The 15,143-nt window shown below is 40.9% G+C and overlaps 1 protein-coding gene across 4 annotated transcripts in view; it reads left to right on the top strand.

The window, feature by feature from the left end:
* Positions 1-33: 33 nt before the first annotated feature.
* The window catches only part of Znf568 (zinc finger protein 568), a 51,637-nt gene continuing 36,527 nt past the window's right edge, over positions 34-15,143 (top strand). For 2 of the 4 annotated variants that reach the window (XM_085690857.2, XM_085690949.2), the window contains exons 1-3: positions 3,983-4,041; positions 12,763-12,889; positions 13,048-13,143. In XM_085690857.2, the coding sequence (XP_085546983.1) occupies positions 4,027-4,041; positions 12,763-12,889; positions 13,048-13,143 (238 nt within the window). In that variant the 5' untranslated portion in view covers positions 3,983-4,026. Of the gene's footprint in view, positions 386-1,554; positions 1,619-2,905; positions 3,167-3,982; positions 4,042-12,762; positions 12,890-13,047; positions 13,144-15,143 lie in introns of those variants that run through there. The other 2 variants (XM_048438813.3, XM_085690980.2) reach the window with 2 other exon arrangements.

The raw sequence follows: 15,143 nt of genomic DNA, 5'->3' as shown, positions 1-15,143 counted from the left end.
CCTCACACAGTACACGCAGCCAGAGCGCTGACCGGAAGTTGGATCGGGCCGCGAGGCCTTCTGGGAGCACCGGCGCTCTGGGACTTAACGGTCGTGCGCTGCTGTTGGGGTCTATGGATCTGTCTGTGGGGCAGCTGCGTGTAGCGTCTCGGAAAGGAAACTGCGTTTCGGGGGCTGGGGGCTTGGGGCTCGTGGCGCTGCCGGGAACCCTCCGCGGGAAGCGTAGGAGCGGCCCGAGTGACCCGGTTTGCGCCGGCCGCGGGTTGCGGGCTGAGCGCGGACTCTCGAGGGGGCTCGGAGCACCCCGAATAACAGCCGTGCCTCCGGGGTGCTCTCGGCCAGCGGAAGTGCCCTGTGAATGTTTGGAGTTGCAGCCAAAAAACTGGTGTGTGTGTGTGATAGAGACTCTGGTGGTTTTGAGGGGGTGTGGTGGTGAGTGTGAGGGTTGTGTACCGTGTACTAGTTCAGGCTCTCTTGGGTTTGTAGTATTTGTCATAACTAGTAACTAATGAAAACATCCTGTATTTTTTTTTAAAAGGATTCCTCCTTCATTGCCTCTTCGCCTTGATCTTCCCCTGCCCCACCACTTTGTTCTCTAACTTTTCAGTTTTTCTTTTTATAACTTTCTAAGTTCATTATTATCTAATGGTTTGCATGGCTTTTTTATTTATTTATTATTTGTTTAATCTTACAGCGTTGGGGTTAAGTTTAGCGCTGCAGTCATGCCATGCAAAAGCTCTGAGCTACATTCCTAGCCCCGAAGTTAGTTTAATAATTTTTTAATATTTATTTTTATTTATACAATATTCTGTCTGCATGAATGCCTGAAGGCCAGAAGAGGGCACCAGATCTCATTGCAGATGGCTGTGAACCACCATGTGGTTGCCGGGAATTGAACTCAGGACCTTTGGAAGAGCAGGCGATGGCTCTTAACCTCTGAGCCATCTCTCCAGCCCCGATAATTTTTTTTTTTTAAAGAAAGAGAGGGAGGGAGGGAGGAAGGAAGGAAGTAAGAAAGAAAGAGGAAGGAAAAGTATCTCCAAGAAAAAAAGAAAGAAAGAAGGAAAAGTATCTCCAAGCTCAGTAGCGCACATCAGCTGAGATTCATTCTCCAATCACCGTTGTTAGCAGGTTCATTGTTTTTAGCTGATCCTGGCTGCCTTTGGGTGAAACGCAGAGCAGCAGGATGAATTCAGATCTGCCCTCCATTTGTCTTTTCTGGGACTCCGGTTAAAAAGAACTGGTTCTGAAAACATTTTCTTTTCTCAGTGGGTTACTGGATCATTCAAGGACTCTAAAAACCCCTGCTTCCAAATGTGTCTATTACATGAGCCAAAGAAAAGTTGTGTGGGTAAGCTTGTAACCCACATACAGTCTGAAGACGGTTCAATGTTACCCAAGTCACCATTTTCCACATTAAGACACATCCGTATTAATTCCGGGGCGTATCTTTTAGTGCAAGTGTTCTTGTTTGATAATACTGCTTTTTCGTTCTTTTTAAAATTGCATTTGTTGAGAATTTTATATTCAAAACCCTTTGTCTTTATGTTTCAGGTTTCTCATGAGAATAGTGTCAGCTGAGCCTTTTAATTCATTTATCTGACTTGACTGTTAATAGGTGAGTTTAGTTCTGTTTTATTTATCATAATTACCAAAGTTTTTATTATTTATATTTATCTTACCCCTTTTTTGTCCTCGCTGGCTTGGTTTATGCTCTTGTCCATGTATATTTAACAAGACCCAAACTTAAATAAGACATTTAAATTCTTGACTGCCAAGCCAGCTAGCCATCTTTTTCTGTTATTCTTGGGTAGTAAATCACATTCTCCTCCTTTAAAATTCTCAAGCTGTGTGGTGACACGTGTCAATAATCCTAGCACCCACGAGACTAAAGGAGGAGTTCACATTCAAGGCTGCTTGCATCTATTCCAAGGTACAGTGAGACAGACACTGTCTCAGAACCCCAGGGGGATAGCCCATATCAGCAGATAATGCACAATATAAAATTCATTATGTTAATATTTACTCATAATTCAGTGACGTGGAGTATACATGTAATGTTTTCATCATCGCTCCACTCACAGCATACTGAACAAAGATGCATTCACTTTTTTTTCTGTTGTTAAAGGCTCATAGATGGTTGACTAATATATTTTAGTAGCCATTTCATTTATTTATATCTAATATCATTAACAAGGTTATAATTTTTATTTCAGATGAAAAGCCTTGAAATTCTAAATTCCAGTGCTTTTTTTACCTAATTTATAAATTACCAAGGCAGTTCAGACAGAGAGTGGTAAGAGCTGGATTTTTAATGCAGCTCCCTTTACTCCAACATGGGATTTCTGTGACTAAGTATTATCAAAGCTACGTTATCATATACTTGTGAGATGCACACATGTCACAGCATGCGTGTGGAGGGAGGACATCTTTGGAGTCAATTCTCCCTTTCCTCTTTTAATGAGTCCCAGGGGTAGAATTCAGGTCGTCAAGCTCAAGCAATAAGTTTTGTTTCCCAGTTATATATCTTGCAGCCCTAGTTGTCTGACTCAGCGTTCTCTCTGTCCCTGAACTGAGGCTACACTTCTATGTTTCTAGACTCTAGTTGTCTCTGTTGAGCACTTCATGTAGCCTGAGGTACTGAGTCTGACTTTTATCTCCGAGCCCACCTGGTTTTTCATCCAATATGTCTAGCCAGTACTGGGTTTGAGTTGCGGGCAAAGAAGTAAGTGTTGGGGGCAGTGCTAATTATCTCTTGCTTTGTGTCCCATTGTCTGAAAATGTCACGTTTTAAACAGCAGTAATCTACTGGAAAGTACTGACTGTGGGGGCTGTCTGAGGCTGACTTTGACAGAGAGCCTGTGAGAATGCATGAGGCAATGTGATTTCTGGTCTGAGCCTACAGGTTCTACCTCCCCCCACACTGAGACAGATCTGTGGTATGAGTTTGAAGCCTAAGAACAGGTGTCTGCCATGGGAGGAGAGCTTCTGACCTGAGACCCACACCAAATCTTGAAGAGTCCTGGCCAGGGGTGGGCTCTGCACCTGCAGGCCATCCTGACCAGTCCATCCCAGAGCCAGCAAGAACCAAATGACATCTCAACCTTGAAATACCAGCCACAGCTGTCCAGCATGGAGCAGTTGGCGCAGACGATGCCTAGAAGAGGTGAGGTGGCAGAAAGAGCAGAGTGTGGGTTCCTTGGGAAAGCTTGGAAAGCTTGATGCTCCTGTCGTGGAAGTTCATGTGGGTAATACTGACTGTACAGGATAGACGTATTTGTTGGCTTGACTGGGTGTGTGTGTGTGTGTGTGTGTGTGTGTGTGTGTGTGTGTATCTATACATGTGCATGTGTGTAGGCTCACGCATGCTGCAGAGCATGTGTGGAAACCAGAGGACGACTTGTAGATATTGGTTCCCTCCTGGGGATGGAACTCAAGTTGTCACACTTGAAGACAGGAACCTTCACCTGCCGAGCTGTCTTCCTGGCTCCATCCTTTCATAGAGAATATATTTTAGTATACTTTAAAAGTGGTGGTAGAAACTAAAAATAGGCCTTTCCTGTTTCATCCCTTATTATCCCGGTTCCTACTTCTCAGCAACAGTCACTTGAACATTTTTATCTGGGTACTCAGTTGCCATTTTTCTGAATAACATCTGTATATTGCTAATTTTTGATTTATCAAATGTTTATGCCTTCTATAATTCACATCAGGACTTTTTCTCTTTCTTAGAGAAATAATGTATTGCTGTGTAGCCAGTAGGGTTATTGGACAGTTAACCTCCTGAAACTTTTATCAGACCTCATGCATACTTTTGTGTTATGTGTACGTTCGGAGTCTGTGGAGATTGATGTGGTATCTAACAGTTCTTGTGATGTTGCAGATCAAGTTTCTCGAGGATCTTTTAGCATCTGGTCATAAAGCTCTCCACATTCCTTTGTCTGGAACTCTGAGTAAGTCTGTTTTGCTTCTCTTTCCTCAGCTTGGTGTTCCCAGGACTCTGCATTTTGCCAGGAAGAAGAGGACATGACCAGATCTTTTGTACGTTCTGAACATAATTTCCCCTGCATTGTTTTGCAGTACAGTTGTTTTGGGTTACTGTAATCTACCACTAAACTGGGAAAAGCGAAATGAGTGGAAGTGAAGAAAAATACAGAGTGAATAACTGAGAGGGGGGGAAGTATGGCTTTGGAGAAAGGAGTGCTGCAGAGTTACTCGGGTTGGATTCAAAGTCAGATATTATGGAGAGACTTGAAGTGAACAGAAGACATAAAATCTGTTCCATAACTTGTAGTTTCTGAGGAAAAGACTACTTAAGGAAAGCAAAAGCTTTTTGTTGATACTGAAACCAAAAAATGCATTCTAAAGTAATTCCCTGATTTTTGTTATTTTAAGCTCAATTTTTACAAGTAAGTCTTGGCTAAAGAAAAATTATATAGAATAGTATGTAAAATGTGCATACCACTTTAGAATAATCCTACTCATATGATTTTTGTTTGCTTCTCAGTTTGAACTTTTGATAGCAAGTTAAACTAAATTATATGGATATTTTGTGGCATCCTTGCAGTTCTGTTGTTTGTAACCTTCCAGCTCACTCTCTTGATCTCTCTCTTTCCTCTCTCTCTCCCCTCTCTCCTCTCTTGTAATGGTCTTAGAAGATGCGAGAGTCTTTTATTTGGGTTTTTTGTTTGTTTTGTTTGTTTGTTTTTGTTTTTTGAGATAAGGTCTTGCTATGAAGCCTTGGTTTTCTGGAGCTTGCTTTGTAGAACAGGCTGGCCTCAAACTTAACGGTGCTCTGCCACCTGCCTCTGCCGCTCAAGTGCTAGGATTAAAAGCATGTGCTGCTATATCCTGCCAGAATAATTTTAAACATTTTTTCCTGTATTTATTTGCGTGTGGAGGGTGGGCAACAGTATGTATGCTGTTGTGTAAGTGCGGAGCACAGAGGACAACTTGTTAGAGTTAGTTCTCCTTCACCATATGGATTCCCAGGACTGAACTCAGATCAACTTGCTAGAGTTAGTTCTCCTTCATCATATGGGTCCCCGGGACTGAACTCAGATCATCAGGACTGGTGGTAGTGCCATTACTCACTGGCTCAGTGCAGTCTTACAGTGTTATCTATTTACCTCCACTCTTGATTCTTTCTGTTTGAAGTTGTTCATTCCTGTAGTTTGAACATTTTTTCCTTGACTGCATTTTTCTTCAGCTCTCATCGTTGTGAAGCAGATACACACTCCTTTTGCTATATGATCTAGAGCAGAGGTTCTCAACCTTTCTGTGCTGTGGCCCTTTAATACAGTTCCTCATGTTGTGGTGACCCCTAACCATAAAATTTTTTTTGTTGCTACCACAGAACTAATTGTGCTACTGTTATGAATCATAATATAAATATCTTTGTTTTCTAATAACCTTAAGTGACCCCTGTGAAAGAGTCATTCGGACCCCAAAAGTCACAGCTTACAGGTTGAGAACCATTTATCTAAAGGCTCATGAAACATTTTTCTCTTGTTGGCATAGTGGTTTTTTTTAAAAAAAAATATTTATTATGTATACAATATTCTGTCTGCATGAATGCCTGAAGGCCAGAAGAGGGTATCAGACCTCATTACAGATGGTTGTGAGCCACCATGTGGTTGCTCGGAATTGAACTCAGGACCTTTGGAAGAGCAGGCAATGCTCTTAACCTCCGAACCATCTCTCCAGCCCGGCATAGTGTTTCTCTAGCCCTAAACAGAGTTAAAGTTGAAATTTTGATCAGTAACTGTAAAGTGCATGACAGTGGATGGAGATGTCTCTTAATTTCTTTGTGCCTCAGTTTCATGACCCAGAATGGGAGTAGTAATGGAAGGCATCCCATAAGCATGCCAGGGAGTCGAGGGCACCAGTGCCCCAGAGTTGATTGCCATCCCTTATTCTCCTCAGCTGTGGAGTGCTGACTGTTCAGTACTTCAGTATAACCTAGAAGATTGGCTGATTGGGTTCATAGATTTACTTCTTCAGCAAAACTACCATACCTGCTATGAGAAGGCAAAACTAGGGATGTTTTCTTCTTATCTATGTATATACATGTATTTACATACATATATCACAAACACACTAATTCTCAAAAATCAATAATTAAGAAAAGAAAAAATGGACAAAGAAAAAATTGAATCAGGAATTAGAGGAAATATAGGTGGCCAACAAATACTTAAAATTATGTTATAAAAAGACAATTTAGACTGGGCAGGGGTGGTACACACCTTTAATTGTAGCACTTGGAAGGCATGGACAGATAATCTCTTGAGTTTGACTCCAACCTGGTCTACAGAGCATATTTCAGGACAGCCAGGGCTACACAGAGAAACCCTGTCTTGAAAAACAAAACAAAAAAACCAAAATCAAACAAGACAATTTAATAGAAGCAGTTTTTAGGTATATTTTCAATTACTGAGCAGTCACCAGTTTTAGACTCACAGAATTAGGATATAGATGTTGTCCATGGTGGCTCTTAACTGTGTGAAGAATCCTCTTCAGTACTGTGTCCTAGCTTTGTGACTCTTGTGTTCCAGGTTATCCCACTATAAGCTATGTATAGCTTAATTCATGTAGCCATTATCAGAACGTTGTGGCAGATGTTATTTTCATTTTTATAGATAAAGGAAGTAAAAATAGGGTTAAGAAGCTTATACAATCAGGTACCAGTGTGTAATAAACTCAGGGTTCAAACCCTTGACTTTAGTGCCCACACTCTGGTGTGGCCCTGAGTAAAGAAGTGCACAGGTTTGCCTTTTGGCCTATCCCTATCATTTGTCCTTTTTATTCGTGCCTTAATGAGTCTGTGTTTTATTAGGTTAAAACCCGTTACTTGCTGTTAATATGGATTTTTATGTATGTATATAAAGGGAGTTAACAAATTAAGAAAATAGACTAAATTGTAACACTTATTGTACATCTTAAACAGCCAGTCCTGGAATTTGCTCTGTAGACTAGACTGGCCTCGAACTCACAGAGATCTGCCTGCCTATGCCTCCTGAGAGGTGGAATTAAAGGCATGTGCCCCTGCAACCAGGCCAGTTTGTCTTTTGGGGGTTTTTATGATTTATTATGTATACAGTGTCTGTCTGCAAGTATGCCTGCACACCAGAAGAGGGCATCAGATCTCATTTACAGATGGCTGTGAGCCACCCTGTGGTTGCTGGAAATTGAACTCAGGACCTCTGGAAGAGCAGTCAAAGGTCTTAACATCTGAGCCATCTCTCTAGCCCTCAGTTTGTCTTTTTTAAGTGTGTAATTTTTTTAATTTACTGTGTGGAGTGTGTGTGTATGTGGTGTAGGTGGATGAATGTCTGTATGCCACGGGGAGCACACAGAGGTGACAGGACAACTTCAGGTGTTGATTCTTGGCTTCCACATGTTCTGTTGCTGTGGTGTGTACTCCAGGATAGCAATCCCACAAGCTTCCCACAGATTCTCTTATGTCTGCCTCCCATCTCACCATAGTAGTGTTGGATTACAGGTGTGTACCACCACATCCAGCTTTTTGTATGGGATCCAGAGATCAAACTCAGGTTATCAGGCTTGCTCAGCCATCTCCCCAGCCCTAAATTGATTTGTCTTTTATTAAATTTGTAAGAGTTATTTTTTTTTCATATCATGTCCAAGAAAACATGGCCTAACCTGACCTCTTGGTTTCTCTAGGCTCCTTTGAATGAAGAATTGTCTTGGACCACACATTAAACACACAAACACTAATAAAAATGTGTAAATTAAAACCATGTATAGGGCAGATGAAAAGACTCAGCAGACAGAGTGTTTGCTGTCATTATAGCTCGGGGTATATCTCACTTGATAGAGTACTCTCTCTAGGTGGAAGTGTCCTTTCTTGGAGTCGTTTCCCAAATAAGCACACAGAGGCTTAGTATTACTTATAAATGCTCAACCAATAAATCAGGCTTATTAAAGGAGTGGGTGTGGCTACAGTGACTTGCTGTTGGCTCTGCCCCATTCCTTAGCTTCCTGAGAGTCTAACTTCGTGTTGAATGTCCTGGCTGGAGTCACGTTTACCACTCCAACTCTGAGAAGTTTCTGAGTCCACACTGCTTATAGGTAGTGTGCCACCCACTGCTCATAAACCCCATGGAATTGTTTGGTGGCAGGGCCTCTCAAAAGAGCCATGCCATTTTTGCTGCTAATGCTAAGTCAGGAAGCCGTGCCTCTGCTTGCTGCTAGCAAACAGAGCCTATCCTAGAAAAAGCAGTTACTCAGAAGCCAAGTTTGACTCCATTTTTTTGTGTGTGTGTATGTGTTTAGAATCATTTTTAAAGCTTTTTGAGGCTTTATGTGGAAATTCTTGCCTAACTTTTGGGTGCCATGTGTAGGTGGAAGTTTCTGTCCCACAAACAGCTTCCCAAATTATCACACAGAGGCTTAATATTACTTAGAAATTCTCAACCAGTAGCTCAGACTTATTAACTAGCTCCTACATTTTAAGTTAATGCATATTCCTTATTTATGGTACCTTTCTCACTACTGCATGCCCATCTTGCTTGCTCTGTGTCTGGCTGACATCTCCTTACTTTGCCCTTCTCCTTCCCATCATCCTTAGTTTGGTTGCTCTACTTTTACTTCCTACCTGGCTACTGGCCAGGCAGCATTTTATTAAACAAATTCAAGTGACAGATCTTTACATTGTACAAGATCATTCCACAGCAGCTCTCCTGTCTCTATCCCTGAGACCCACATAGTGGAACTTAAAGTGTCAAATGCTCGTGATGTTCTCTACCATAGATAGACAGCAAAAAGTAGTGCTCACATAGTCTTAATTATTTGGTGCTCCGCTCAAAGACTGTTAAAATCACCAAGCAGGTCCACTTGTGTTAGATATCTATAAGAAATAAAACTTCAGTGACAGGGTGTGCTTTTTATTATCAGTGTAAAAGAAGAAAGGGCAACTGACTTAAAACTACTGGGATACTAACACCGTGAGAAGCTAACACAGTGCTCTCTGCTTTGATGGATATCGTTGAAGGTCTCGAAGTGTTCATCAGATATTTTGGTTCTAATTTTACTCTTAGTATGCTTCATTCTTGAAAGTAGTTTCTCAGGAGCTGTAGAAAGCAGCTAAGAGTACTTGTTACTCTTGCAGGAGACAAGATTTAATTCCTAGCACCCACATGGTAACTCTGACATCATTAATTTCAGTTCCGGGGGACTGCATATACATGTGCTGCATATACATGTGTGCAGACAAAACATTCATGAACATAAAATAAAATAAATTTAAAATAAAATTATAAAAACAGAAGCCATTTCTTTAGTTACATTATAGGTTTTTTTCATCAATGTCTCTGGTAAAGGTAGCCCATAGAGCCACATGAAGGATCAACCCTGCCATCTACTGCTGAAGTGTACAGTTTCAGACTAGCAGCTCTGCTCTCCAGGCTTGTTTTGATAGGCGTGCCGGTGTCTTCATTCACCTGGTATAACTAACTTTAGAAATACCCCTTTCTTCAGGCCTGAGCAACAGTCTCCCCATGTTGCCTAATGAACTCACCCTTAGTAAATTGTCTGTCTTTGTTATTAAGTGTGCTGCCGTGTAACTAATTAGCTTTTACAGTAGAATCCGAGATAGAACTTGAACATTATTTATTAGTGCACACAGAGGACAACTTTTGGGAGCTAATTTTCCCATCCTACTGTGGGGGCTTGAACTTTGGTCATTAGGTTTGTATGACCAAAACAAAACAACAACAACAAAAAAAAAACCCACTGAGTCATTTTCCCGGCCTTGAGTTGTAATTTAAAAATAAATGTTGAAAAGATGAGCTGTTTTCCCTGCTACTATTTTCAGCCCAGAACACAGTTCTTGAAACCCATGGAATTTGGCAGCATGTTTTGCGTGTAATGCCTTTTATGTAATGCCTTCTTAAATTAAAGTCTTTGCACTTACACAGATTCCCTACAGAGTAATAAAAATGTCTGTTTACATTAACAAAAATGTAGTTATCTACTGTTTTTTGTTGAATAGTCTTGCTTGCTTCAGATATAGTCTTTTTGTTGGTTTGTTTTGTTTTGTTTTTTGTGATGATTTGTGGGGTTTAAAGGGGAGGTATTTACTTTCATTATGCAAATTAACAGGAAGATACAAAACAGGGTTTGAACCCTTCCAACTCTCATCTGGTATGTAGCAGGTTTGAGGTCAGCCTGGACTATAGGAGACCCTTTCTAAAACAATAAAAATGACTCGCCACTCTATACTTCTGTTACATGCTCTCTTTAAACTCTAAGATTACTGATTGTATCTTATTCTTGATTTAGGTTTGACAAGTGTTTGTTTAATTTATTGAAAGTATTAAGGTATTAAGTTTTTAAAATAAGATACATAAGAATACAAATATATGTAAGTATACTTATAGCCTTTTAAAGTGTAAGATTAATTTATTTTTACATTATCAGTTCTTAAATACCAAGTATTTGCACTAAAGGTTTTCCTCCCTTGAGCATTTTACTTACTATTTTATATCTGTGAGTGTTTCTTCTGCATGTGTGTCACCTGTGTGCGGTGTCCCGAATCTGGAGTTAAAGAGGGCTCCGAGTCCCATGTGGGTGTTGGGAAGTGAACGTAGGCCCTCAGAGGAGCAACCAGTGTTCTTAACTGCTGAGCCATCTCTCCAGTCCCAGCTGAAGGGTTTTATTTTTATTTCTTTGTTTGTTTGATTTTAATCATTCCTTCATTCCTCCAGTCTAAAATCTCTTTTAGCTTTCATTTTGAGATCAGGTTTCCCTACATTGTCCAGGTTGCTCTTTATCTTGGCTTCACGTATAATTACAGAGATAGGTCAAAATCTTCAGTAGTCTTGTGAGCATTTAATAAGTCTGGTTGGTCCAGTTTTGGGCGGCAGCAGCAAGAGTGTTTCATGTGTGCATTTGTGATGCGATGACTACACACCAAATGACTACCACACCAAAGTTTCCCACGTCTGGTTTATCAGTCTTCTCAGTGCAGTATTGATGATAGGAATAATCTTAATTCCTAGAAGCATTTATTGAAGCCTAGTCCTTTTGTAGTTGTCATTGTATGTCATCACATTTCTACTGATGAATAAATTCTATCCAAAGATTGGCTATATGGATGCTTTTCTTTCTTACAGATTTCTCAAACAAAGTATTTTCCCTTTTTACTTGGGTATTAGACATTTTTTTTATTTAATAAGCTTTTTAAATTTATTATCAAAATCTGAACTTCTATGACATTTCAGTTGGGCTATTTCTTTTGTTTGTTTGTTTGTTTTGTTTTTGTTTATTCAAGTATCCATAAAACACTCTTTCCACTTCCTCCCCTCCTCCCAATACCCTCCCGCTCCCCCCACTCCCTCTCCTCCTCCCTCACCATTCCCAAGAGCAGTCAGGGTTTCCTGTCCTGTGGGGAATCCAAGTTCCTCCCCCCTCCCTCCGGGTCCAGGAAGGTGAGCATCCAAACAGGCCAGGATCCCAAAAAGCCAGTCCATGCAGACGAAACAAGACCCAGTGCCATTGTCAATGGCTTCTCAGTCTTCATTTGGACCTCGGGGGCTCAGTCAGCCCCCGTGTCATCCACATTCAGAGAATCTGGTTTGATCAAATGCTCGTTCAGTCCCAGTCCAGCTGGCCTTGGTGAGCTCTCATTCGATCAGTCCCCTTGTATCAGTGGGAGAATGCACCCTTCGCGGTCCTGACTTCCAGTGCTCCAATGTGGGTCTCCGTCTCTATCTCCATCCATCGTCGGATGAAGGCCCCCTCTGATTTTGCTTTCCTTGCTCACGATCTCCCTCCCTCTGCTTCTCATTTGGACCTAGGGAGTTAAGTCCAGTGTTCCAATATGTGTCTCTGTCTCTATCTCCATCCATCGCCATATGAAGGTTCTCTCTGGGTAGAACTCCTCAGCAGTGCAACAGGGCTAGCTGGTCTTTCCAGGACCCAGGAGACAAAAGGGCGGCAGCAGTGGGGGCAGGGAGGGGTCCCGTGGAACACCGAAGACCCTGCTGCAGAAGCTGAGGGGGGAGGGGTTGTGCTCTCTTTGGGTATTAGACATTTTAAACAATTTAAAAGCAAGAACTAGTCATCAAGTCGCTTTCTTTTCCAGAAATACTTCATTTGTTTTTTATTTCCATTGTGCTATTATCATAGTATTATTTCTAATATGTTGATTGTAAATTAAAGCTTGAGTCTCTTTCTTGAATGTTTCACTTGGTCCTCTGTAGTCCTGTTAGCACTATATTACATGTTTTTTTAGCCATTCACACTCACTGGCCATGGAGTTAGCTTCCAGTTCTAGGTTGATGACTCACACATTCTCTTCTTCCATCCTGTGTCTGACTGCATGCTGCATGTTTTATCTGGAAGTCTACTAGGAATTCAAATATTCATGCCTTTTCTTCTTGCCTGCTTCTTTCTCTTGCCCTTAACTCTGCCCGGTTCCCTTTCTCACTAAAACCTCTGTCAGGTCTGAACTACTTACTCATCCCTGTTACAGTCAAGAGTCACTGGGTGCTGCTGTCTGCTAATAATGGAGGATAGAGTGCTCACTGAGTCGGTGATTCACATACTCTTAGAGGTATTGTCACTGTGGTATATTATATATTACCCCATTTACGCTCTGAAACTTGGTAAGGATGAAGACTTCAAAACCAGTTTTTAACAAGCTTTGACCCCTGTTTACTAGCTAATGGATTCTTACTTATTTTGATCACAGGCCCTAATTTTGATGACTTCAGATTAATTGGGATTGTGTTTTTATAGAAAACAGTGACATTCAAGGATGTGGCTGTGGACCTCACCCAGGAGGAATGGCAGCAAATGAAACCTGCCCAGAGGAGTTTGTACCGAGATGTGATGCTAGAGACCTACAACAACCTAGTAACCGTAGGTAAGGGAGCTGTCTAGTTACTGTGGACTTCCCCCTCTGCAGTGTGTGGATGAACCTTGCCTGTGCTCTGACCTTGAGGGTTGATACTAATGACTTCTGTAAGTTCCTTGATTCTCCTCCTTCCTACATCCTCAAGGTCTTTTCTGTTTCTGCAATAGGTGGTCCAGTCCCCAAACCAGATGTGATCCTCAAGTTAGAGCAAGAAGAGGAACCCTGGGTGGTGGAGGAAGAGATGTTCTGGAGACGCCCTGCAGGTGAATAAGTGAGAAGTAGCTCTGAGTGAGAAAGCCACGTGACAGTTGTTCAGTGAGGAGTTGCTCTCATTTCACATTTCCCATGACTGTGTTAAGTCTGTAAATGACAAAGGCTATGTGTGATGTACTGTTTGTTAGGTTGTGTGACATTTCTATTCTAGGAATGACTCTCCCTGTTGGAGTTATGGTCTTTAATTTTTGAGGGGCAGAAACCCCATGTGATTTCAGGATACGGGCATTCTGGTGTATTTACGGCTTACCTTTATGATTATTGTACCTATGTTTGATCTTCACACACACCCCCATGTTCATAGTTTATTTCCTTACATATTCAGCATTTCGTGGAGTGTGATATTTTAAAATCAGGTTTATTTTATACTTGGGTTTCCTTTAATTTTTGGCTTCACTAGACCCATGGTTTAGAAACTTAAGTTTCTAGCTTAGGAATGCTGTGGTGGCCTCTTCCTGCTTCCTTTCTTCTTTCCTTTTTGAAAATAGAGCATTTGCCTACTTGGTTAAAAATGGAACCATCCAGAAGATACATTTAAACAGTGTCCTTTGATCCTTCTCACGGTGTCCTTTGTTTCTGCAGTTGCATTCACTTTTGTCTTCAGAGCTCTTGTTTATTTTGCATGTATGTTATAGATCTAACTGTCTTATTTGGAGGAAAACATACTGAATTTTCCTAGGGCTGTGCTGGACTTGAGTTAACTTTAGCAGTTTGTCAAGCTCTTATTTTGTTCTCTTTCTATCTACTTTGAAAAATGGAACTTTCTAAATTTTCTTTTGTAGATCATGTAAATTGTTTGTTAGATTTACCTAAGCTTTTGACAAGAAAGAAAAACAAGTTCTTTTAGAACTAAAGAGGGATGCTGGGTGGTAGTGGCACATTTGAATTTACAGATATTGTATCCCTGGAAAATGCTAGAACTAGCTGAAAAAGTATGCCATGTTGTACGAGAGTCCATTGAGGTGCTAGGAATATCTGTAACACATACAAACCAGCTTTCATAAATATTTCACAACTAAGTGGATATAAATGAAAGAATGAACATTATAGTAATAGCGGTAAAGATAAAATACTGTTTGGAGCATGGGCATGTAACTGCACAAAACAAAATCTACGTGGAGCTTAGAATTTAGAGAATTTTTGTTTGTGTGTTTGTTTTCTTTTGTTTGGATGATTTTTTTTGGTTTTTTTGTTTTAAGGGTGAATCTCTAGAGAACCCCATGCTGCCATTGAAATCCCTTGAAGTTGTGATTCTTCTGCCTTTCCCATTCAAGTGTTATGTTTTTGGGGTGCTGGGGATCAAACCCAGGGCTTTGTCCATGCTGGGCAAACACTCTACCAACTGAACCACATCCCCTGCCCAACTAGAGAAATGACTCAACAGTTACAGAGGACCTGAGTTTGGTTCCCAGCACCCACGTGGCAGCTCACAACCATCTGTAACTCCAGCCCCAGAGGTTCTGAAACCCTTTTCTAGTTTGTTGAGTGCCTACATGCATGTGGTACACATAATACATTCCAGTGTACATAAAAATATTAAAGATATCAGGAAAATACCTTTTTAAACTATTACATTTGACATGATTGGCTGTATCTAAAATTTTTAAGCCATGCTCTCTTTCCCAAAGGCTTATTGTATTTTCTGTGAGCTTTAGGCAATTCTGTGTTATTTTCTACTTTTAAATATTGTTGGAAAAGAAGCTTGGTTGCTTTGTGTCATAAATCACTTGCTCTGTTTGCCCATACAAGTAAACCAGGGTTTACAGGTGAGGCTGCTTTGTTGTATTTTCTTTAAGGCTTTAGAATTTAGAAGTCTTGCCAGCTATGATCAGAGTTTCCTTTTGACTTGTGATTCTTCCATCCTTTGTCCTTTGTTTGCTTTGTCTCTAGTGTTAGGAGTCAGCTTCCCCTTGTGTATTCTAAGCACAAAACACAAACAGCTCCCCCAACCCAAAGATTCATGGTTTTGCTTTTTATGCTGTTACATAGA

Source organism: Myodes glareolus, chromosome 1 (assembly GCF_982192425.1).
Source record: "Myodes glareolus chromosome 1, mMyoGla1.1, whole genome shotgun sequence".
In the NCBI taxonomy this organism is placed as follows: Eukaryota; Metazoa; Chordata; class Mammalia; order Rodentia; family Cricetidae; genus Myodes; species Myodes glareolus.
The sequence above is the reverse complement of the archived record's forward strand: the minus strand, read 5'-3'. Positions and strand labels throughout refer to the sequence as shown.